Source organism: Colias eurytheme, chromosome 4 (genome assembly GCF_061535395.1).
Source record: "Colias eurytheme isolate Ceu_HAF_F1 chromosome 4, ilColEury1 Martin Lab GWU primary, whole genome shotgun sequence".
Lineage (NCBI taxonomy): Eukaryota > Metazoa > Arthropoda > Insecta > Lepidoptera > Pieridae > Colias > Colias eurytheme.
Window position 1 is genome coordinate 6,867,573 of NC_142983.1, and position 24,347 is coordinate 6,891,919.

Sequence of the window (24,347 nt, forward strand, 5' to 3'; positions counted from 1 at the left end):
TTTTGTAAGAAGTAACTATGATTATTGTTTATATGTAAACAGAGCGAGCAAAGATCCAATATATATATTACTGTTTGTTGATGATCTTTTAATTTGTTGTAAAAGTAAAAATAAAATTGAAGAAGTAAAAATTAGCTTGATGAAAAGGTTTGCAATGAAAGATTTGGGTAAAATTAAAAGTTATATTGGTATAGATATAGATTATAGTAATGATAGAAATATATTGTCTTTAAATCAAACAAAATATATTGAATCTTTGGCTGCAAAATATAATTTAGAAAATTCTAAGTTATATGATACTCCAATGGAAACTAATTTAAGATTAGAACAAGCTAAGGAAATTGATGAAGGTATTCACTACAGAAATTTAATAGGTGAATTATTGTACATTAGTAACGGCACTAGGCCAGATGTAGCGTATTGTATTAATTATTTGAGTAGGTTTCAGAATTGTTACAGTCAAACACACTATAAATATGCAATAAGAGTATTAAAATATTTGTTTAAGACTAAGGATTTAAAGTTAACATACTATGGAAATGTAGACACTGAAATATTAGATTGTATGGTAGATTCTGACTATGCTGGAGATAATGTAGATCGGAAATCAACGTCAGGTTTTGTTATTAGATTGTTTGGAAACTTAATTTTTTGGAAAACTCATAAACAAAATGTGGTTACTAAATGTTCAACTTTTGCAGAGTATATTGCTATGTCAGAGGCAGTGTCAGAAGTACTTTTTATTAGAAACTTGTTAAGTGATTCATTTGATTTAGAATTTTGTAAACCGGTAAAATTGTATGAAGATAATTCAGGTGCGATTGCAATAGCTAAATATGGTAATTTTACAAAAAATTCAAAACACATTGAAGTGCAGTATCATTATATAAATGAGAATTATGAAAGAGGAATTATTGATATTGTTAAAATTGATTCAAAATGTAACTTAGCAGACATGTTAACTAAAAGTCTAGATAAGACAAAATTTTTGAAAAACAGATTAGAATTAAGATTAATTTAGTACAGTTTACATCTAAGTTCAAGTTATAATATTGTATAAGTAAAAGTTCAAGTTATAATAGTGTATAAGTAAAAGTTAATTAGATTATAAATTGGGTGGAGGTATTATATTGTGTTTTTAAGCATTGTAAGTAAAGGTAATATTGTTAAAGAAAATAAAGATTATAAATTTGAGGAGGCGTGTTGGAAAAGGCAAATATTATAATCTGTATTTTGGTTATTGTATAGTCTGTATGGTATCACTGTAAACGGCAATTGTCTATGCCTTCCTCTCTGCCTCTGTGGTTCGTGGTGCGCACAATGTAGTTTGTAATAAAGTACAAAAAAATAAAGATAATTTATAAAGATCCACAAATTGTGTTTAATATACAATTATTTCAACAATTGTAATTATTATTTTAGCTCGATAGTAAACTACAATCGATACTCTCAGACCGTAATTATAGATGCCAACTCACTAAACTTCGCTGAGACACGGAGAACGCATGTTGAACTTAATATCTTATAGATACTCCCTACTTACTATTGAATAACTGTTTCAATTCACTAATTATTATGTTATGACCATATATAATAGTAATTCCGGGTTTAGATAAAGATTAAGTTAAAGTAAATGATTAAGTAAATTAATAAAAAAGCTTAACGTCTATAAAGATCATTAGGAACAGGAGTATAATTCTATGTATTTGTTATTATTGAATTTCAGTTATCAGTTTTATTCCTAACTTTATCTTCTTATACTTCGACTCATAGAAAGGTTGTTTCTCCCCAATCACTTCCGTCAGGTTAGCCTTAATTGAAAGTTATGCAAATCTCTCAATTCGACTCCTTCACAATGGTACCGGGATTCCGAATGAGTTAATCCGTGTTTATGTTCCTAATCGGCCCCTCGCTAACGGCCTTGTTACCGGTTTAGCTCACTGTTAAATTTATACAAAGCCTTTTGTGTACAGAGAAACATTCATAAGTTTAAATGATGTTTATGTAATTATTTTCTAAGCGGGCTTAAATAGAAATAATAAGATCTCGCGATTGAATAATGAAGATTATAAAATCGATTGTTTTGTTGCAGCTGAATTGAAGATGGATGTGCTTAGAGAGCGGGAGGTCAAAGACAACCTGGAGAGACAACTCCTTGACGAGCAGAAAATGAGAGGTGCGTCTTTTGTTATTATTTTTATCTTCGTTCTTTACTACGACGGGAAATCATTTTATGCTGTTATTAAAATAACTAAAAGTTCTCATTGCACAACTAAAGCTTCTGTTCAAGAACAGTTGAACACGTATACTAAAGCTGATTTTATTGATGGCACTAATAAGATAATTGATTTACACGTTATTTTATAATGAAATACACTAATACATGGGACCATCATAAATCTTCAGTCACGACTAAGCTACGCGTTCTCCAAAATTAACTGAATATCACATTACTGAACCCATTGTTTTCATGCTCACCGCATTATTTATTTCCAACTTAACCACTATTATATCCTTATATTACGTTTAATAGATAGTGCGGCGCCAATTTTCTTTCCGTGCCAAACACTCATCTTATTTTCTATAATCTTCATCGCTATAATATACGCTATACGTTTAATTAATTCGATATATTTATTGCTCTCTTAACACGTATACGATAACAGTGAGTTAGGGAGCATTGTTTCACAAAAATATAAATCAGTTCATTTTCCCAAGATCCGCTTTTGGCATTGTCTTGCATTTCACCGATTCATTCACCTTTCCCCAGTTATACACTAAGTACTCCAATTGTGTACATTATACTAACGTTGTTTGTTTCGGTGTTTATACCGCTTCATATTGAAATGCTAGTCGTGTAGAAAGTTGTATAGGTAAATGCTTACAAATAAATTATGCAAGTGTATTTCACCCTAGCAATTTGAAAGGTTAATTCGCACAGTACAAAACCACCCCTTCTTAGTAATAAAACTGTGTTAGCAAAGAAAACGTACGCTACGAAGGTAACCTTTATAACAAATGTCAAGTGACACTATATTGACCTAAGACAAAGGGTTTATACCCATTGAATTAGAAACTCTCTGTTTGCTTTAACCTTTATTTTCGTTCGATTTATATTTTCTTACTTCGCTAACTAAAATTAGATACTTATATAAATTTGTCTGAAAATCTTTACCCCGTAAAATGAAAATGTTGCTTGACTTTACTCGCTACAAATTGTACAATAGGTCGAGTTTTGATTCCGTTTAATTTGAATACATTTCGGTATGAATGCAACGCAGAACGCAACAAAGAGGGAAATGCAGATCCCATACATATTTCACACGGTGAATGAACTCGATTGCGACGTGAGCAATACTGTTAATTGCCAAAAACCAATCATCAGATAGCGCTCTGTGTCGACGCTATGAAATACGCCTTTAGTTACAAAAGCTTTCACCACCATTGGACGTTCGCGAAATTTTAACTCAATCAACAAACAATTGCACATACTCTCAATATGTAGGGAACTTAAAATTATTAAAGCTTTTTTTTTTCATTTTAGTCCAGCGACGATGCATTGTTTACTAATGTGGTCACAACTCGCAGCCGTAGTATCTCATTGCTTGTTTTGTTGAGACGATAAAATAATATACAGTGGCCACATACTTTGTACCATAATTAAACCTTGCAAAACCTTATTTAGTATATTGCATTATTTACAACTAAATGAGATTTCCGGAGCTAATACTAAATATAGAGATAGCTTTATAAGACACAAGTTGTTATATTGTATTCTAATAGGGTAAAACTTGTAACATTGAAAGTTTATCCCATACGTCAGGCTGTACCCAGCCCAATAACAATCAATCAGGGAGGTCGATCGCAGTCCGCCATGAAAATTGGAATAGGTATATTATGGACGCAGAGGCAGGCTAATCAACGTCCACGAAGGAAACGGGCCGTGTATTAGATATATATGTATTCAGTACACCATAATAATGGATTTTTATTCGATATCTACTAAACTATTTATTACTCTACTTTTTAATTTCATAAATCATTTTAAAAAAATTGTCGCCTAAAATGAGAAGAAATGATAGTTGCAATCTGTAACTGTAACTCCATTCATGGACTTGCACAGAATTTAATCACTCATCACTAATTAACGTGGATATTTGATTTATTCGTTTTTAATTGAGACGGACCGTTAGTGTAAGGGATGACTTACAAGGGTTCCATTCCTTCACTACCGCAGGATCTTACGGGACTTTACAAGTTGGGAGCAGACTAAAAGTCGTAGCCTCTCTGCGCTTTGATATTGTACGGCTTCAGTCTCGTAGAGTAGGTAGAATTATAAACCACATCCTAAGAATTTGTCTCCTGTTGAATTCCTCTGATATTTTACGTGTGCTCATTTAATTTATTTATACGTTGCATTTATTTAAGTTAATCTATCAGATATAAAACTATTGATTATGTAGGTCCATAATATATTCTATTCTTTAATTGATATGAATGCTGATAAGAATCGTAATCGTGTCAGTATTGTGTTATCTATACATGCAATAATCTACAATAAAAGCACAAAGTAGGAGCTTCATTAAATATTAAAATGTCTCATATTCGGATATATCTGTCTCGAAAATGTAATTTTGATTAAATTTTGAATATGATTCTATATTAAATACGAGTGAAGGAGTCGGCATGGTTCTCATTGTACTTGAGATTCCGTAATTAAATAACATGTAGGCAGCGTTACGGGTGTCTTGAAAGGGTTCGTGGAAATGTTACGCCAATTATGTGAACATTATGTGAGGAATGGAGGGTTATCAATATACCTACCATTGCAATTCGGATATCGTAAAATGTAAGAAATAATGGCTCTATATCTTCTCGAAGTAGAGACACGTGACGCATTCTGCTCATATTCCATTTAATTTGTAGTGAATATATGCACGGTAGAAATTTTTCAAAAAAAATTGAGTTCACACAGTAGCTGGTTGTAGTAGTTTGCACAGAGTTTATAAATGTTCCTATTCACTATACAAAAATGGTAACCTGATCAGATTACAAAGTTTCCCTATTTTGAAACATTATCATGATGCATAGTCGACTGAACAAACACACAAGTGAATTTTGATAACGACATCGTATTTATCTGTATTGGTCCAATAAATCACAATATTAGGTAAATTCCACTAAAATTTTCAAACGTTAATTTTATTAATATTGATTACAAATTTATTGTTGTAGAAATAAGAATATGTTTTGGCAGCCATAAACCAGCAATTAGAAATGTCTTCCACTAAAAAAAGATTAACTTAAAAAATACGAAACATCTTCTCACGAGTGAAAACCACGACAAGGCATGAAGGGGAGATGTGTAAATCGTTTATAAAAATACCGACCATTCCTCACGCCAGTAGTTGAGAAGATATCAAAAAATATTTCCGATACTTGCTAAATCCTGACCGCACCAGGTTCGTGCGGTGAATATTGACCGAGCTACGCCGTGTACGGAATTCAATTACAGTCGAGATAACGTTTTTGTGGACTTTTTTCGAATATTGAGATTTTACTAAATACAAACATTGATACTTACGACGAAGTACTTTATATTCCTTAATTTTGCACAGTGTCTATTCATTTTCATTTCATGTATCCAATAATAAACCGTTATAAAAAGGGGAAGAGGTAAAGACGCCAAGATTAGACCATTAACTTTTTTCGACTTGTGGCATACCTTGGCGCGGTGAGGTGCAACACAAATTCGCGGACGCCGGTGTCGGGTAAATATTTGAACTTCATCGGTGCATTAGTGGTTTCTTTTTATTGTTGGTGTCGGTAGTTGCACGATTGTTCCGCCATAAAAATTTTACACCAGTCATTGGAAACAAACTGAAATCGTCTACTTTACAACGCAAAAGTATTGTTAGTATTGTTTTTTATCTTAATTTGGATTCTTATTATTTATGCCTGTCGTTAGCAGAAGCAAGAAAATGCTACTTAATTGTATGAAAAATTCATAAACCTTTAATATCCATTAGCATATTCCATTAGATGAGACGAGAGTCCAAATAAAAGGCAAGTAACAAACGCACAAATTGGATCAATGTTGGATGTACTCGTGAAATGAAGCGCTGTATGAGCTTCGGCCGCGCATCACTAATGCAAATGATTAGATTTAACCGACTGGTCAGAACTCGCTTCGCCCATTAGGCCGAATCCGATATCTATACAGATTTGTATAAAAAGACGATACGCAAATGAATAGATCATTCGGGTACCCCGATTAAAGCATAAATTAACTGATACTCATTTTCAACTTACAAATAATGCAATTTTTTAATACAAGGATAAATACTTTTCAATACTTACCTGTAATAAATTTCCTCATTTATCAATTATTGTGAAGTATCAATAACAAACCGTCAGGTTGTCGAATAAAGAGTCTAACCATGTTAAGAGAACAATAAAGGGCGGCTTAAAAACGGATCCGAATGAATCGCGTAGCATTACACAATTCACAGCTAAGTAGAATACCCTGTTGAACCTTCAGCGGAACACAAATTGACTACCTTATATGAAAGTAAAGAAAGATTTCTGTATTCGCGCTAAACATGCCTCTTATCCTACCTATAAATGTTTTTAACTTTCTTATTTTTCAGTTTTCATAAACGCCGTTCACTTTATGTAGGTATCTACAAGGAGTAAATCCTATTTAATAATATATCAGGATCTTTTTATTCTGTGAGAATTATAATAGAGTTCTCGCTAATTAAAATCATTCAGATTAATTATAGATAAATTAATAAAGAAAATAACAGTGAGGATCACGACGTTTAATTTAACCAACCATCAACATTCACAGCGAGATAACGAAAACGTAATGCCAACGAAGGTCTCACAATGTAAGCAAGCTTGTAATTACAACTTCTGTAATTACGAACTTGTAGCTAAAGGAATATATCCATACAGGAACGATGCTAATCAAGTCCCTATTCAGATCCTTACGAGAGAAGTAATAAATATAAAGCGTTAATAAAATCTCAGTAGCGGAAATAATAATAAAATATTACACGACCCCAAGATTTTGTCTAATTAATTTTGTATACGCGTTGTGGGGCTGCGATGTCTTGGGAGTAACATACAATGAGTACGAAACTGGTAACAAGATCCACGCACACGCTAAATTAGAATTTATGAATGTATGAGATATTGTTAAAGCATATATTATTTCAATATTCGTGATGTATTACGTTTCCAGCGAGACTACGATGTTGAAACCTGCAAGGGTAAACAAATAATTACTTTTAACAATGTTTTGTATAATTCAATATTGTAAATTAATTATTTACATTCACCTGAGTTATAAAGAGGTGTTTATAAATATCTATGAACTTATTTATGAAAATTATTTTTCTAAAACAAAGGCACTATTCAGGAGTGCCAATAGGCTTTCATTTTATCCTGAGTCAACCCGAGCGGAGATGGAGCAAGAGGCTAGTTCATAAAATAAACGTAAAAGAAAAGGCATTATGACGAGGGTAAAAACATGGGCGTCATTTATTTAATTATTTGCTTCAAACGTAATGAAGGCTCCATAACTATTAGGTATAGAAAATTGTTTGCGCCTTTGATAATTATAATTTTATAATTATTGTTTATTCACATATATACAATAGTGCAACCCTTAGTCGTGTCGATTTTGCTACGACCGAATTGTCGATTTGTGTACAAATGACTGCACGCGCCATGTGTTCAACGTATCGTATTTGTAATCTGATACTAAAATTGTTGCATTACATCATACTCATTTGTTTAGGAAAATCAATTCCATCATATCATAAATAAAATTAATATTAAAGTATAATGAAAGTATGTAGTACTAATTCAGTAACATTTACAAAAAGATAAGAAACTAATTGTGAAGTGAAGCTTATCTCTGGTTTGGAGTCAGTTTAAAACCACCGCACCAGTTGGCCGCACCAAATGAGTCAACCACTACCGGAGGTAATGTAGTGCAATTAATTATAGACACAAATCCGTGCGATATGTTGACTAACTGTGACTTCATTTCACACAAACAAGTAAACTTTCGTTACTTTCGTTCGTCCATTAAAAAATATGACTTTTTGAAGTAAAACTTCTTTAGGCGCGACTAGGGAGTAACTCAGATTTTTTTTCTGACGGAAGTAACGCTGTGTAGTTTCCGCCATTTAAAAATAATAATTCTGATTGGTTGTAAGTATATTATGTCATATACTACACGCTTCTTGACTTATACGCCAGCTAGTGGCAAATATCATAATCAATTAGGATTATTTATTTTCAAATTTTCAAACGGATCAATTGTGAATAGCAAAGTGAATGAAAAATTCAACAGTTTTAAAAACATTATTTTAAATTGCAAAATTTTTTTAAAATCTCTAAATATACTTGTTTATTTATTACTTTTGAAATAAGTAAATTAAAAATAAACTGACAATTGCGACATTTTATAATATTCAATAACAAGGTTATATTGACATGTGCGTTTTACTTCAATCGCGCGTAAAGGTTACACGCACACACTTTTTTTTATGTAGAAGAAAGTATTTCTAAATTTTCCAATGGCTTCAAATATTTAAGTAAATCAACAATTAATCCTCCAGTATTGCCGAAAACAACAACATCGAGTGGTGTAATAATTATTGAAAAACTTTTTCCAATTAATTATAGAAACAAACGGAGCAGGGAATTAGTGTCGTGGCTTTTCGAAGTTAAATTTAACTTTGAATCGTCAATTAATTAAAACATTTTTGTGAAATTGCCTTTGTTTTAATAAGAAGAAAGGGGAATAACTTTCTTTAATTATTTTGTAAATAATAAAATAGCGCCAATTCATTAACTTGCATACTTACCTATTATTAACATGTGTAACTGAATTTATTTCACTACTGTCAAAGGAAGTAACTGCATCCCTGTATTTTTCCCCCTGTTATGGCATAGGAAATTCAATAATAATTGAAGTTATGTTCGCTAGACCGCATCCGGTGTCTGGGCGAAATTACTCATTGATCTTAAATTTTGCTGAAGCAAATGAGTATAATGAATTTAACAAATGATCCGACAGTATTTGTATTCTTTAAATAATAACTCTACTTTAAGTACCATTAAATCAAACATAGAGCGGAAAACGAGTACCATGTGCGAATCAATAAAATATATCCATTTCAACAATGCTTTCATCGAATTATACGCAGCAATGAATGGAAGTGTAATAATTTGCGGGCTAATAAAATTTGTTGACGTTAAAGTAAGTAGACGTATTAAGATCTTTGTTTACGGACCACACACGAGCAGACGTCGACCATGAAGCCATACTGAATTGACTGCAGGATATCGTATTTATGTTGCAAATATCATATTTAGCTCACAGATCAATTTTGCATCGGTAACATGTGACGGGATGTGTTTGGGTTAACAGTAATGTCGATGTACTTCACTCTGTTCCGATACAATATTATCTACCTGCATTGATGGCAACATATTTTTTGCCCTCCTTACTTATCATAGATTAAGGTTTTTTTTTATTTATAACGATACAATTTTTGAATTTTCATATATTTGATTAACGTATTTATAATATTTCCTAATTGAATCTAGGTATATTAATTATAATAAACTCTTATCGAGCCCTATCGCTATTTTTATAATAATAAGAGCGTTAGTAACAAACTAATAATATTATCAACACCCCCTACTTGTATAAGTAGGTATATTTATGTTAGATGTAGCAGATAAAATCAATCTCGATTCATCTGGTAAACGACTCGTGAAAGGCGATTCCGTTAATACTCACATTCGGTAGCAAGCGTTTCTGAATTTAGCTCGGTTTATCGACTTATTGCTTTTTATTGAGGAGTCGTTCGTTTTTTGTCTTATCTCTGATACTATACACTACTTTTTAACTATTTCTTTTGGATTTTCTAACATGATCAATTCGCATTTTATGTCGTGTCTTCAAAAATGAAAATGAATTGTTAACGTTCCTTTTAAACTATGAAAATATTATATAAAGTCATTTTTTTTGTATGCATAATTTAATCAAGCTTGATTACTTTCATTTTCTTATTAATTGAAAACTTTAATGCACTTGAAATATTGAAAATACTTGCCCAGTTCCACTTGATCCTGTGAACTGTTTCATAAAAATATTAATGCATTACGCTTTTTACAAATTAAGTAATATAAAATTGTAATTTTTACTTAAGTAAATGTAGTGACGTTTACTTATCTTAAAGAGCGTATTTTCAATTAGTACTTCAGTCTCAGTAATAGACCGGGAGATACTGACACAAAATTTCGAGTCATTTGGAACAGGATGGCGGTTCTACAGGGGTCTTAGTACGCAATGACAAAAAGAAAAACGATGGCGTGAACGCTGGTACCGGCGGCTTAGTCGCGTGGGCGTTGGTCGAACTCGTCGGAAAATAGCGAAAGTCAAACGATTTGTAACAGTATGGCACTTATTTTTCCTGTAAGTTTGAGGATCAACGAATATAAATACAAAATTTCAAAGATCTAGGTGTTGGAAATCTTCACTTATATAAATTAATACTAAATTAATTTTTCAAGTATGACAGCACTTTTTCCCCCTACTAGAAGTATGGCAAATATAATAATGGTCACATTTTATCAAATACTCTCCAAAAATCCAAATGCAATACTGGTACAAAAAGTTTGGCGAAATAAAAATTTTTTGCAGATTTTCGGCGGTATGGCGACCATTTGGAATCGTCCGAAAAGTATGGCATGGCGATTTTCGTAAATGGCTGTACGACGATAGTTACCTGTGCAAAAGTTAGCCTGGTACAAATGGTTGAATGATTGTTTTATTTAAATCAAGACATTCGCGTCGGTATGGCGGGCTGTAAGTCACACCGGAAAAGTATGGCATGACACCGCCTACTACTTTTTTATGGGCTATCGGTAAATTCTAAAATTTTTGTGTTACAAATCGTTTGACTTTCGCTATTTTTCCGACGAGTTCGACAAACGCCCACGCGACTAAGCCACCAGTACCAGCGTTCACACCATCATTTTTCTTTTTGTCATTGCGTACTAAGACCCCTGTAGAACCGCCATCCTTGTTACAAATGACTCGAAATTTTGTGTCAGTATCTCCCGGTCTATAAGTTTCCAATAAATATGAAATATTTTTGCGTCACGTCGCGTAGAACCACAGCGTAGAACATTTAAATTAATAAACTGTCAGCACCTGTTAGTGTGTACAAATGGACCGGACATACGTTTCCCGCCTTGGTTTCCCGAAAGGGGCGCCGATTCGCACCCCCATGATGAATTCACCTTTTATTTTGTCCCACTTGACTCGATTGAGAGTGATTTTTGAGCATGAATGGGCAGCCAGAGTAATTTGCCACTGACAGGGTGAAATGTACATTAAAAGCTATAAAAGACTCGATCCAAATTCAATCATAAGACTTTTTATTGTTTTGTCTACAGGCAACATAAAAGGTTAATGTAACGATATTGTTTTTTAAAGTTAAAGGATCAAATATATACGTGATAACGTGAAACTTTAGTTAAAATCAACAATACTGTTGTATAATTAGTAAGAACAGCACCGTTCTCGTCTTACTCTAAGATACAATTGCTGTGTGAATTCATTTAACTTTCATGGACAAACTTTACATCAGCAATATACCGCAACACAACTTAGCAGAATCTTAGTGGAACATTTAAACTGCGCCCCTCTCGAATAGTTGTTAGACAATAAATTATTTAATAACCCTTCGGTCGTGGACCCAACCTGTACACTTAATCAAGGAATATATTCGACAGAATCACCTCTTTAGAAACAATTAATTCCGTCTTGATTAGGACCCTTGCACTTAGATGTCTTTGAGCCGCCCGTAATGGACGTAGCCTCGTTGCAAACGACTCTCAACTAATTGTATAATTTGTAGCTTTGTCACAGAATAATAACTAGTAGCTAGCTTTGTATCAAGATTAGTTTGCATTATAATATACAAATCTTTTTATTTTTTTATATTTAACATACAAATCTAGTCTAAATCAAGTCCAAATCATTATGTTTTATATTTATTTCGAATTAACTTGCAGTCCAAATAAACGCTTGATTGAAAATCCTTGAAAGTTTCTCTAATTCGTCCGCTTCGCATTACAAAGCTGCGCAGAACTCATCTGTAATTATTCATCCCGAGTGACCGACGTCGACCGGTATCGTGTTATTGCTAAGCACTTCGCTAACTCATGAGCAAAGCGTGTCCCGTTACACACTTATTGAACCTGAGCATTGGACTACCTAAGAATATACACTCGTGGTCGTAATGACGACATATATGTTCAGCGATTGTTTATAAATCTAACGAAACCTTAGAATATAGCTAAAGAAAGTTTAAATCAATGAAAAAAAATGTTGTGTATGTTATACTTTAACTAAGCTCCAATACAGTTGCGCTCAATATCTGTGCATAGATGAGACATAGGAATTAAAATATCTTGTTCACGTGCGAAGAACATTGATGAACTTTTAATTTTCTGAACAAAACGTGAGAAGGGGTCGCCCATTTGATGTCCAGGGTTGGCAAAGTTCGAACGCTTTATTACTGTGTCCGGCTTTAAGTGGGTGTAAAGTTTCAACACCCTTTGATTTACTTGCAAAGCGGGGAATAGGTATGCGACGAATTGAACGATTTATTTGCAACTTGTTTGTTTTCCTTTGACCCAGCTTTTGTTCGATTCATTACGAAACAGTCGATGTATCTATGATGCAAATTGAACTCAGTTGTTAAAGTGTTTTCTAAGTGACACCATTTAATTGTTTCCAAGGGAATACTAACCGCATATTGGAACCCGCAATTATTTTACTAATAACCTAAAAGGACTTACCTTAATCCCCTAATCGGAAGCCAAACTAACGCGGTGCCGTCCCGCATAGAAATATCTTAAATTGGCAACACGGTCCGATGGGCCGATCATAAAACATCTTAATGAGTACAGCAGCAGCTGTGGAGCTCCATATTGCCTCTCTCATATCCATGCAAACTACCCACCGACGATGTCTTAGCGGCCTTACTTTCCTCCATGTTTACAAGTAGGCAACTAATTTGTTGCAATATGTGCATAGGACGACATTATGAGCGCTATCTGCTCGGTGCGTGTCTTGCATATATTACTTCCTTCCTAACCACGAAATGTCTCAACGCGACCTTTACACACCCTTCTGTATTCAAATTCACCCCGGACCGGCCATTTGGACACGGATTTGTTATAAGATTAAAGGAAGATTTCACTTGTGAAACAATATGGTAGACGATTTACATATTTCTATTCCTTATTAGTTTCGGGATATTTGTTTTGGGGCCTGCGAATTTACATCCACTGACCGATTAAATGGCCCTTAGGCATCTTTAATGGGGGTGCCGCGTGGTCGTTGTTGTTGGCCTTAGCAAATGTGTGCTTATGCGTAATTGAATATTTTATGAGCTGAACCAAATTTAGTGCGGAACATTTTATTTATTATTGCTGTTAAGTTTTTACCTTCTTTTGACTGAAGAAACTAAAGAAATAGTCGAGAGAGATGCATTCATGCCCCATGTGTTTATCGTTTGCATTTATCTGTTGACTATTTTTATTCCGTAGTTGACATTTACCCTCTGTTTCAACAAACTCATCGCGTTTTCACGACGAGTTTCTTTCATTCGCTGTATAAGTGCTCGCGTGGCATTACCTCTATTCAACTCGAGATAGCTTCACTTAGTTTCCGCTTTTTCAGTACGGTCGGGTTAATTTCTGCATCTTTATTATTCGAGTGGCCGCTGTATGGGTGTAGTGTAGTCAGTCTGGTAAGGTAGATTGTGTGGCGGAAAGCAAACTTGAATTGTTGGGTCGCGTGGAGGTAATGAACACACGGGTGGGACATGGCTTGCTGCTGGAGGCGCCTAGTACGAGCGAGAGGTGCCCTCTCGTCGTGGGAGGCGTAGGGTTCGGGGGGATCACCTAGGAAAGGGAGGATGCAGCGCGTCCTGTATGCACAGTGCCGCTTCCGCATTCGTTAATGCAAAAGCGAGCATAGACTTCAGGTGTACATTTTCAGCGCTTGTATGCTTTATACTCGATGTTAAGGCATACGACTTTGTGCAATGTTAAGCCTTAATTATTATTACATTTTATCTCAGACCTGTATAATACGCGTCTTGGTAATATGCCTTTAAGAAAAGCAATTTTGTGAAAGCATTCACGTAAGACAACATACTTCAGGCAATAAAGAATTTTAATAAAAGTGTTAAGATAGTGTTACTTGTGAGAGTTATATACATATAATAAAAATATTATTTAGCTTTTATCTGCATTATAAATTGAATTCTGCATAAAGAAAAAGCTATTCGTCGCTTCGTCTTATTTTAATTCCATTATACCTTAACACAAAAGGAATATGCAGATTTAACAATTCATTATTACATTCGTTCATTTCGGGTTCATTAAAATCGCATTAGGATTAATTTTTCTCGTCCCCATTTTAACTCTCAGTTTGCCAAGGGGATTTCTCGCTGGACGGCTGCAATCATCCATTGTAAATATTTGTAGAATTTATACCTGCGCCCGTATTTTATAATTTTGCTCAGGAGCTAAATTTCTTACTTATTCAAACTTTCTTTTATTTTGAATAGTTTTGTCATTGTTATTAATTTTATACAAATATAAGGTTACCTATTTTCAATATAGATCCTCACATGATCCTCATAAACAACTTCGATATTTGTAATGTGAATGACATGTATCGTTAATTTAATTCTATTTTGGTTTAATGTCGTCGGTAAAGTGTCATCATTAAATGCAATTATCTTGAGATACTCATTATTAGCTCTCTGATGGATACTATTACAGTCTTCATATAAATTGATTTCAACACTAATACGTGATCGAATATATAGAACAAATTTATAACAATTAGGTACGTCCGTCATACTTATGGCATAACTTAGTATCGTCCGTAAATTAAATGTCTGATAAGTCATAAATAATGATTAAATATTTTTTGTGGCTAGTGTAACGACGACGCCGTCCAATTTCAGTTATATCACATCGTTACAATAATAAAAGCGTGACATAAATATTCCGTAATAACTGGACATGGATGATAGCTTGTTTGTAAATAATTAACAGCTGTAGGACTATGTTATTTGTAATTTAACGCTCACTTCGTGTTTTTCATGGGTGTAAAGTTCGTCATATTTAATTATATTACTTTACTTTTACTTACCGAACAAAATTAAATTACTGTTATTTTCAAAACAATTTTCTATATACGCGAAGTAGGAACTTTAGTAGCGCAGAAAGTTTATTAACAAACCACTATAAATCTATACATGATTATTGAAAGAAGGAGGAGATGAAAGTGACATTGTTTTAGAAAAAATATGAAATAAAAAAATAAAATGTCGATAAATTGTAGTCAATGTAAATCGATATTTTGAATGGATGCAGCGAAGCCTCACGATTTCATCATTCGCACGCGATACTTAGGACCCGCCGTCGAATATCTACAATATTATTAATTCAAGCATATTAATAAAGGTGTCATGTTACGACCACACTGATGTCGCAGGAAGCATGGCCTGATGAGCCATTCCGACGAAAATAATACATTCGAGCTCGAGCCGAATTTGTTATTTTACTAAGAATCGATTAGTTTTATGCATGTTTGTTTTGTTTTATTCATTACAAGTAGATGATTAAATTGCATTTTTATCATTCCATTCATTTTCTTCACCATTATAACCATTTAATTGTCATTTTTGAAATAAAACGATCTATAAATCCAGTATTTTCCCCAGCGCACATAAAATTTTGATTGATTTTTCAATGGCAACACCTTACGTCGTAACGTGCGACAATTCCGAAAGACAATCATCGTTAATCGCATATATCTGCTACGTTTTCATATTTCCTATCACCAAATTTATGTTTCCTATAAACTGTTGATTAGAGCGAATACACATTATAAGTATTGGTTAGGGAGCCAGGTGCAAATTTGGTTAACTATTTCCTCTCAAGAGATAATTCGTCAGACGCATGAGAGTATAGTATTATAAAGCCTCGTGAACGTCAGCTGGCGCTCGGTTGGGGGGGTGAGCGGTTGTAGCCTCCCACGCACATAGGAAAAAAAATACTTTCATTCATTCATTTCCTCTCAGCTAAAAATTTGTCAAATTGTAGCTAACCCAATATCTCAACGAAAAAAAATAGTCAGCTGGTTACAACATGGTGTATTATACGTCAGCTGGTGTCTCGAACATGAAAGTTAAATTTAAAGAAAAATTTATTTTCCGTTATTTCCTCTCAAACAAAAATTTACCTGATGATAGCTTATATGTAACTGTGGATAAATATATATGTCAGCTGGCTGTATCTTGGTGGAAAAACCGTCAGCTGATACGGGAGGCTACAACCGCTCTTCCCCCCAACCGAGCTCCAGCTGACGTTCACGAGGCTTCATAATACTATACTTTGATGCATTTTACTAATTACCGCTTGAGAGGAACTTGGTCATAAAATCTGCTGCTGGCTCCCGGACCATATAGAAGATTTGGGGTGTTTATTTATTAATAAAGATAATTTTATCACACTTGAAAAATGGAGATCATCTCCTTGGTACATTGGTTAACGGTTAAAAGACGAACTGAGAGGTCCTGGTTCTGATATCCGGAGCAAGATAGCAAAAAAAGAATGTCTCCATTCATATAAGTTTTTATTAAAAACAGTTCTGCTCTTAGTTTTAATTACGATATATAACTACTGTAAGTAGGTATACCACATCAGTGAAATGATTTTAATAGCGGCGCTTTGCAATAAAATAAAGATGTTTTAATCTCTAGCGGACTAACTTTAGAGCTTAAAATGTTTGAAATGACGTTGTGCCGGGGGCTGCAATATCGAGTTCGGACATTTCACGGTCCGTAAGTCGGACCGTATCGACACGGATATAATAACCAGTGGAATGGTAACTATAAAGAGAGATTGTATTTTTTACTAACGTCGTAAGAAATCGGAATGTCCGACCGGCCCTTTGATCGGTTTGATAAAAGTGCCTGCAATTTTGTTTCCTTTTTCATAACAAATTTCCCTTACCTTTATTGTGAGTATGGAAGCTTGGAATGTACCTTTATGATATAATATCTATCGAAAACATTTTATTGTCAGTCACACAAGGATATATACTTACATCATACTTACTGTGACCTTATTACGGGCTATTTCAAATTGTGTCGAACACATCCGGAAATTCAGCGAAAAATATGTAAGTGAATATATCTCTTGTTGTGGCAAAGGTCATTCGTAGCTCATAACTTAAGAGTCCCCACTCGTCCGACAAGAACAATAATCCGTGCAATTTTGAGGAAAATGTTTATCGCGAGAGCCACTCGCCTCATAAATTTTGTCCAAATAAAACAGAGGAAACAGATAAAAAGCTAAACTCCTGTCAGCGTATAGTTTACGGGTGTGGGTGTGGACGTTTTTAGGACAGTTCTTTTGATAGACGGGTCACTAGTCACTAGTCATTTTAAAGAAACCTTTAAAATGTAGGTAATGTATCAAATGACGTTATCTATTTATTTATTTCTTATTCATTTTTTTTTATTTATCATTTCTAAAAATTTATCAGTATTTATTTATTTTTGTAAGTATTTAGATTATTTTACTACTATGAACTATATTGCTCGCTCAGAAAGTGGACATAATATAAAGTATTTCAATACAAGTTGCCTACACAATCGATCAAAAAAATATTATTCAAACGAACATACGCTACCGATAAGTGACTCATCTTATCTAACAAACATTATTTCATACACATCTATCGGAAAGCCATTCCAACTGTGTCTGATTTTATTCTAGGCAATTTATTTTCAATAAAGAACTATAAAAAAGACTTATCTAAATGGCTTCGGTGTTACTGAGAGGGGAGTCTGTCATAAAAATAGATTCATATTTACGTTTCGCCATAAGGAATGAGTGGGAACTTTAGTTAGAAGACTATTATCGCAAAAGTGATAATTAAAAATATTATAGTTTGTTCAAATTTATTCACCTATTAACGTAACGGTATTTAACTATTCGAAAATTGTTATGATAAAATATAATTTAAATAAATTCTATTTATGAACGCATCCTTTATGATTAAAATATGTATCATGGAGGCAAATTATATTTTTGTAATTTTGTTTTGTGAATCTGACTCATTTACATGTTATTTGAACAACGCACCCAAGGGGACCGTTTCCATCATTTATGAGTCGAAAGTATTAAAGAAAAACGGATATGAATAAAGAGATAGATATAAAAATAAGTAAGGAAAGCGACGTGCAAGAAAAGCGCTCGCGGCGAATGAGCCCCGCGGAAGGCAGCATTGTTCCGCGACTTTTAAAAACGAAACAAAATGAACGAGGGGAAAAGGAAATCGGATGAAAATATGAAAAGAGTACACGTTTATACATAGAATGAAACCGTCGGAGATCGAGTCTCAACCGCGGCGGTCCGCAAATATAATTTGCATAGTCAAGTAGCCAAACTTTTGTCTGCAGCGGATGTTCGGAACCATATTCGTTCGTTGCTTTTTAACCACACTCCCATTCTGTATCGGGCCGGACTTTTTATTGCATTTTTTCCCCTTTGAACGGATTCCTTCAATATTTTGGCGGTTTGTTTTTTTATTCATACACTGGATCATGAAATTGTTCGTTCCGTAATTTACGTTATTCCTTGTATTGCTACTGCAAATTCTAAGCGAATTCTACTAAATTCGCTTTAATAAATTTAATCCTAAAAATAATATTTGTTACAGTGAAGCATCGTTGCGATTACATTAAAAAAACAATTAAAACATAATTTACATCAATACCTTTGATCCTAAATCTATTGTGAACAACAAAGGAATCTAACTTTTTTATGAAATAGATATCAAGCCGAAAGAAATAATCCATTGTCGAATTATTACGATTCATCTTTACTCATGAACTTATGGGTGTAGGAGCAAATGCTGCATCACAAAGAGATGCCGACAATCCGTAATCAAATATTGACTTACAAAAACAATAGGCCGATATCGATCCTTTTCCTTTAATTACTTCTCTGTCCGTTTAAACTTTATAATCTTACTAAATAGAGTAGTGAAAAAAAAATTAAAACAGCAGTCATACTCTAGGAAATTGAAAAAATGATTTTAGCTACATAAGTAACCGCTTATGCGTTAATAAATAAATGAGGTGAGATAAAAAGGCCCTAAAATAAACGTCATCGAAGTGAGAAAATGTTTTTCAGAGGTGTTAGACTGTGTCGATGTTCAGAGTCGACGGCCCGTTGAATTTTCCACTGACTGGACGTTTGGATGAACACATTCGAATTGACCGAACCTTTCCATAAATATGTGAACCTCAACATATGTGGAAATTCCACGTGGAAATTCTAAATATCCTTTAAATAAGTTACATTGAAAGTTCTAAGTGAAACTGACGAGACGATAATTATATCAAAATTGCGTAAAATAACTTAATTATGCACCTAATAAGTGAAGCAAGTCCTAAGACAGACGTAAAATAGGGTATGAGAATAAAAACCCTATGTGATGGGTACATTATTATGTACCGTGTCAGAGGTCGTGAGATGACAAATGATGCGTAGGAGTCGATCACTAGTGAACCCGACCGATTCATTAGTAACAACATTAATTACTAGTGAATATTTAATGAGAAAATCTACTTTCATTCTAGTTTTAGCATACGAGAATATTAAGGTTCTGCGTAAATCGATGTTATTGTGAACAAGTTTAACAAGTTTAATAATTATACATATATACATATTATTGAAGGCCTTTTTTAAAAAGCAAAGTATGTTTATTGTATCTTAAGAATAATGCTCAAATTATGTTTCTTTATTTTTAGTAATGTACCAAAAACGGCTGAAAAAGGAAAGAAAACAACGGCAGCAAATCCAAGAGCAATTAGAACTGGAATTGAAAAGACGGCAAAAGATTGAAGAAGCATTAAAACAGTCGGGGGCTCCCAGTGAAATCCTTAGAATAGTAACTGGTAAGTACAATTTAAAGTTTTTAATTGATTACAATTAAAAATTATTAAGGTTATGTATTTATTCCTGTCAACTAGAAATTGAACGGCGCGCTGATCGAACTAAATTTCCTCGTATTAACGATATTTGATAGTTGTTATGTTGTTATGTTTATTGTCTATTTTACATTGATGATTTGTGCTTAAATGCTTCCTTGTGTAGGTTCTTATTTTTACTTCTAAGCAGATCTTTTGTGATTTAGCAAAAATTAATTTTACTGTTTACCCGTAAACTTTAATAATATTTTGAACGAAATGTCAAATGTCACTTTTTACTGTCAATCTCTCCACTGTTTGACGTATGATGTAGTTTATTAATTGTCATGGATTCTAGCATTTTTGCCATATTATGTAGTTGTTTGTAATTGTGAAGTCTGTAGTTCTTTGTAAATTATTATAGAATATTTTTTAAGTGTTTATTTATTCCTATTGTAATGTTTGGAGGTAAAGGATATGTTAGACTTGTAGCTTTTTTTTTTTTTTTTAAGTTACTATATATTACCATATATTACTTATTTATTTTGTTTGTTTATTATTATTTATTTTATTTATTTGTTTATTTTTTTTTTAATAGTAGTATTTATTTTAGTATATTCATTTTATATTATATATTTTAATGTCTCTGGATGTTGCAGATAGTGACTCTTTTATCTCTGTGTGTTCTGATACTTGCTCAAGTGATGACAGTTTCCATAGTACCTCTTCTCCTTCTTCCTTAGATATTTCTTCCCTTTTCTGTAATGAGCTAAAAAATTTTAATGTGGTTCACATAAATGCTCAGAGTATTCCGGCACACTATCCTGATTTACTCGCTTCGTTTGATGTAAATTCACTGCACGCCATATTAATCTCCGAATCCTGGTTGAAGCCTTGTTTACCTTCTGTAGCTTACAATATCCCAGGTTTTGAGTTGATTCGTAACGACCGCGTCGGAAGGCCGGGCGGTGGGGTAGCAATCTATTTACGTAATTATATTCCTTTTTCAATTGTTAGTTGTTCTCCTCAACCCCCACCATCTGATGCGGCCGAACATCTTCTTGTTGAAGTCACCTTATCAAACACCAAAATTCTTTTAGGTGTTTTTTACTCGCCTAACCTCAATATTGACTACTTTTCATCTTTTGACTGTATTCTCGGCTCATTTTCTCCTCTTTACAAGCATGTGATTTTGATGGGTGACTTTAACACTTGCCTCCTGAAGAATGACCATCGTAGTAGAAAGTTGATATCCGTTGTTGATTCATTTAACCTTAACATCCTTCCTCTTCAAGCTACCCACTCCTTTCCTAACTGCTCTCCTTCCCTCCTTGATCTAATCATTATCTCCTCTCCTGAGCATGTTGCTAAACATGGTCAATGTCCCGGTTCCCTGTTCTCCTACCATGATCTTATTTTCCTCTCTTATACAGTAAAACCACCCAAGTCGAAACCCAAAACTATCTTGCAGCGCAATTTTGGTAAAATCGATCATGACCGATTGCGTGATGATGCACTCAAGATGGATTGGTCGGTTATTTACTCCGCAAATTCCATTAACGAAAAGGTGGCTCTATTTAACTCTTTACTACTGAACCTATTTGATATTCATGCTCCAATACGTCCAGTCAAGTTGAAGCAGCTACCTGCTCCTTGGATGACGGCTGAACTTAAATCTATGTTGAAAAAAAAGGCTCGTGCTAAAGCTAAATTAAACTCCTCTGATTCTGATATTAACCGTGAAAAATTTCAGAAAATTCGGAATCGATGCAATACATTATGTAGGGATGCACAACGACGACACATATCCCAATCTGTCGAAAACGGCGACCCCTCTAAAGTTTGGAAATTCCTAAAAACTCTTGGTATTGGCAAAAAAACGCATAATTCTTTTCCGTCATCAGTTAATATTGATGCTCTTAATTCTCATTTTTCTAGTCCATTTTTGGACTTTGACGCTAACTCCAAATTGCGAACATTAAATACCCTCAACTCCTTACCTTCTCCTGATTTTCCTCCGTTTGTTTTGCGTCAATTTACCGATTGTGGTGTTGAGAAGTGCATATTGTCAATCACCTCTAAGGCGGTTGGAAGTGACTGTATTGGTCGGAACATGATCATCCCCATCCTTCCTATCATTAAACCTATCATCACTCACATTTTAAATTTTTCCATTTCCTCTGGTCAATTTCCTGAAGACTGGAAAAATGCTCACATTTTTCCTCTTCCCAAGAATCCCAAACCATCTAGTCCTTCAGACTTCCGTCCAATTGCTATTTTACCTTTCCTGGCCAAAGTCTTAGAACGCTTAGTACAAGAGCAACTAAGTCGCTTCCTCAATACTCACAATCTCCTTAATCCTTTTCAATCTGGTTTCCGACCAGGTCACAGCACAACTACTGCTCTAGTTAAGATCACAGATGACATTCGCCGGGGGTTTGACAACAAGCAGCTAACGTTACTTTCTCTACTTGACTTCAGTAACGCTTTTAACACCGTCGATCATGATGTTTTGTTAGCAATGCTACGCTCTCTCAACATATCTCCAACGGTTATTGACTGGTTTCGAAGTTACTTGTCTGGACGACGGCAGCGTGTCATGGTTGAAGACTTGTCTTCTTCCTGGTGCAACGTATCTGCTGGCGTCCCGCAAGGTGGTGTGTTGTCTCCTCTCTTATTTTCAATTTTTATTAACTCTATATCCAGTAATATTAATTCTCCTTATCATATGTATGCAGACGATTTCCAATTATATTCGCACGCCTCATTATCAGAACTACCGAATGAGATTTTTCGTATAAATACTGAGCTAGCCACCATCGTTAAATGGAGTAAAGACCATGGTTTAAGAATTAATCCTGACAAAACCAAGGTTATTATTTTAGGCAGTAAACAGCTTATAGGTCGTATAAACTGGGAAACCCTACCTAGTATTGCGGTAGACGGTACAGTGATTCCTTTCTGTAAGAAGGTGAAAAGTCTTGGCTTGCACTTGGACGAAAGTTTATCTTGGTGTGATCAAATCAAGGAAGTGCAGAAAAAAGTGTTTGCTTCTGCTTCTTCTCTCCGTCGTTTACGCAACTTCCTGCCGATTTCTACCAAAATTGCGTTGACTCAATCCCTTTTGCTTCCTCTCCTAGATTATGCCGACTCCTCTTATCCCGATCTTCACGAATATCAACTTGATGCTCTCGAGAGGCTGCAAAACTTTTGCATCAGATTCATTTTCGGCTTGCGCAAGTTCGATCATGTTTCTGATTTTCGCAAAAGATTACACTGGCTACCTATTCGCCTTCGCCGGAATACTCACATCCTTCAACTCCTGTACTCTGTCCTGTTTAACCCCAAAACTCCTGTCTATCTCAAAAATCAGTTTCATTATTTAAACTCCAATAGTTCCCTTTCCCTTCGTTCCTCTGATCTCCTTCTCCTATCCACCCCTATTCACCATACCAATTTTTTTAACTCCTCCTTTACCGTCCTAGCGATTCGACTGTGGAATTCTCTTCCTGAGACTATCAGACGAGCCAAAACACCACATCATTTCAAGTCACTTGTAAAAGAGCACTTTTTCTCCAGTATTTAGTTTCCTTTTTATCTTATAAATATGTATTTATATTTTATATATACTATGTATAATATGTATTTATATACATGTATAATATGTATTTATATGCATATATATATTTAAATATATTTATTAATTTGTATTTAACTTATTATTTTTATTTAATTTGTATGTATAATATAAATATAACTTGATTAATACATATATACTGAATTATCTATGTCCATTCTCTAATTAGTAATGAATTATTTGTGTTATCTACTCTTTTTTTAAATCTTTTTGATGCGCCCTCGCTTTTTACCAATGTCTTACATGTCCTTTATTTTTATGGTTGCCTGGAAGAGATTGCTTTTAAGCAATAAGGCCGCCTATTGTACACTTTCCAATTTTATGTATTCTCTTATTTTAAATTCCTGTTATATGTACAATAAAGTGTCATAAATAAATAAATAAATAAATAAATATTTAGCCGTCAAATTGTCAATTCAATAGCTATTCAACAAGTAAGTAACTTGGAGTGCTACTGACATGTTAACTTGCCGTCTGTCAAACTATCTGCATATCAGCCGAGTCTTCCTTAACTCCTTGCGATAGGTGAACAAACATGAGGAAATTTCAACTATATATCTTGTACGATTAAGACTATTTCTGCATATTTGATAGCACTT

General features: G+C 34.0%; 1 protein-coding gene across 10 annotated transcripts in view; it reads left to right on the top strand.

Moving 5' to 3' along the window:
• dac (dachshund family transcription factor) overlaps positions 1-24,347 on the top strand; it is a 130,439-nt gene that overhangs the window by 99,624 nt on the left and 6,468 nt on the right. For all 10 annotated transcript variants that reach the window (XM_090120632.1, XM_090120635.1, XM_090120633.1 and 7 more), the window contains 2 exons: positions 2,093-2,176; positions 19,953-20,099. In XM_090120632.1, coding sequence (XP_089976758.1) covers positions 2,093-2,176; positions 19,953-20,099 — 231 coding nt within the window. The remainder of the gene's footprint in view (positions 1-2,092; positions 2,177-19,952; positions 20,100-24,347) is intronic.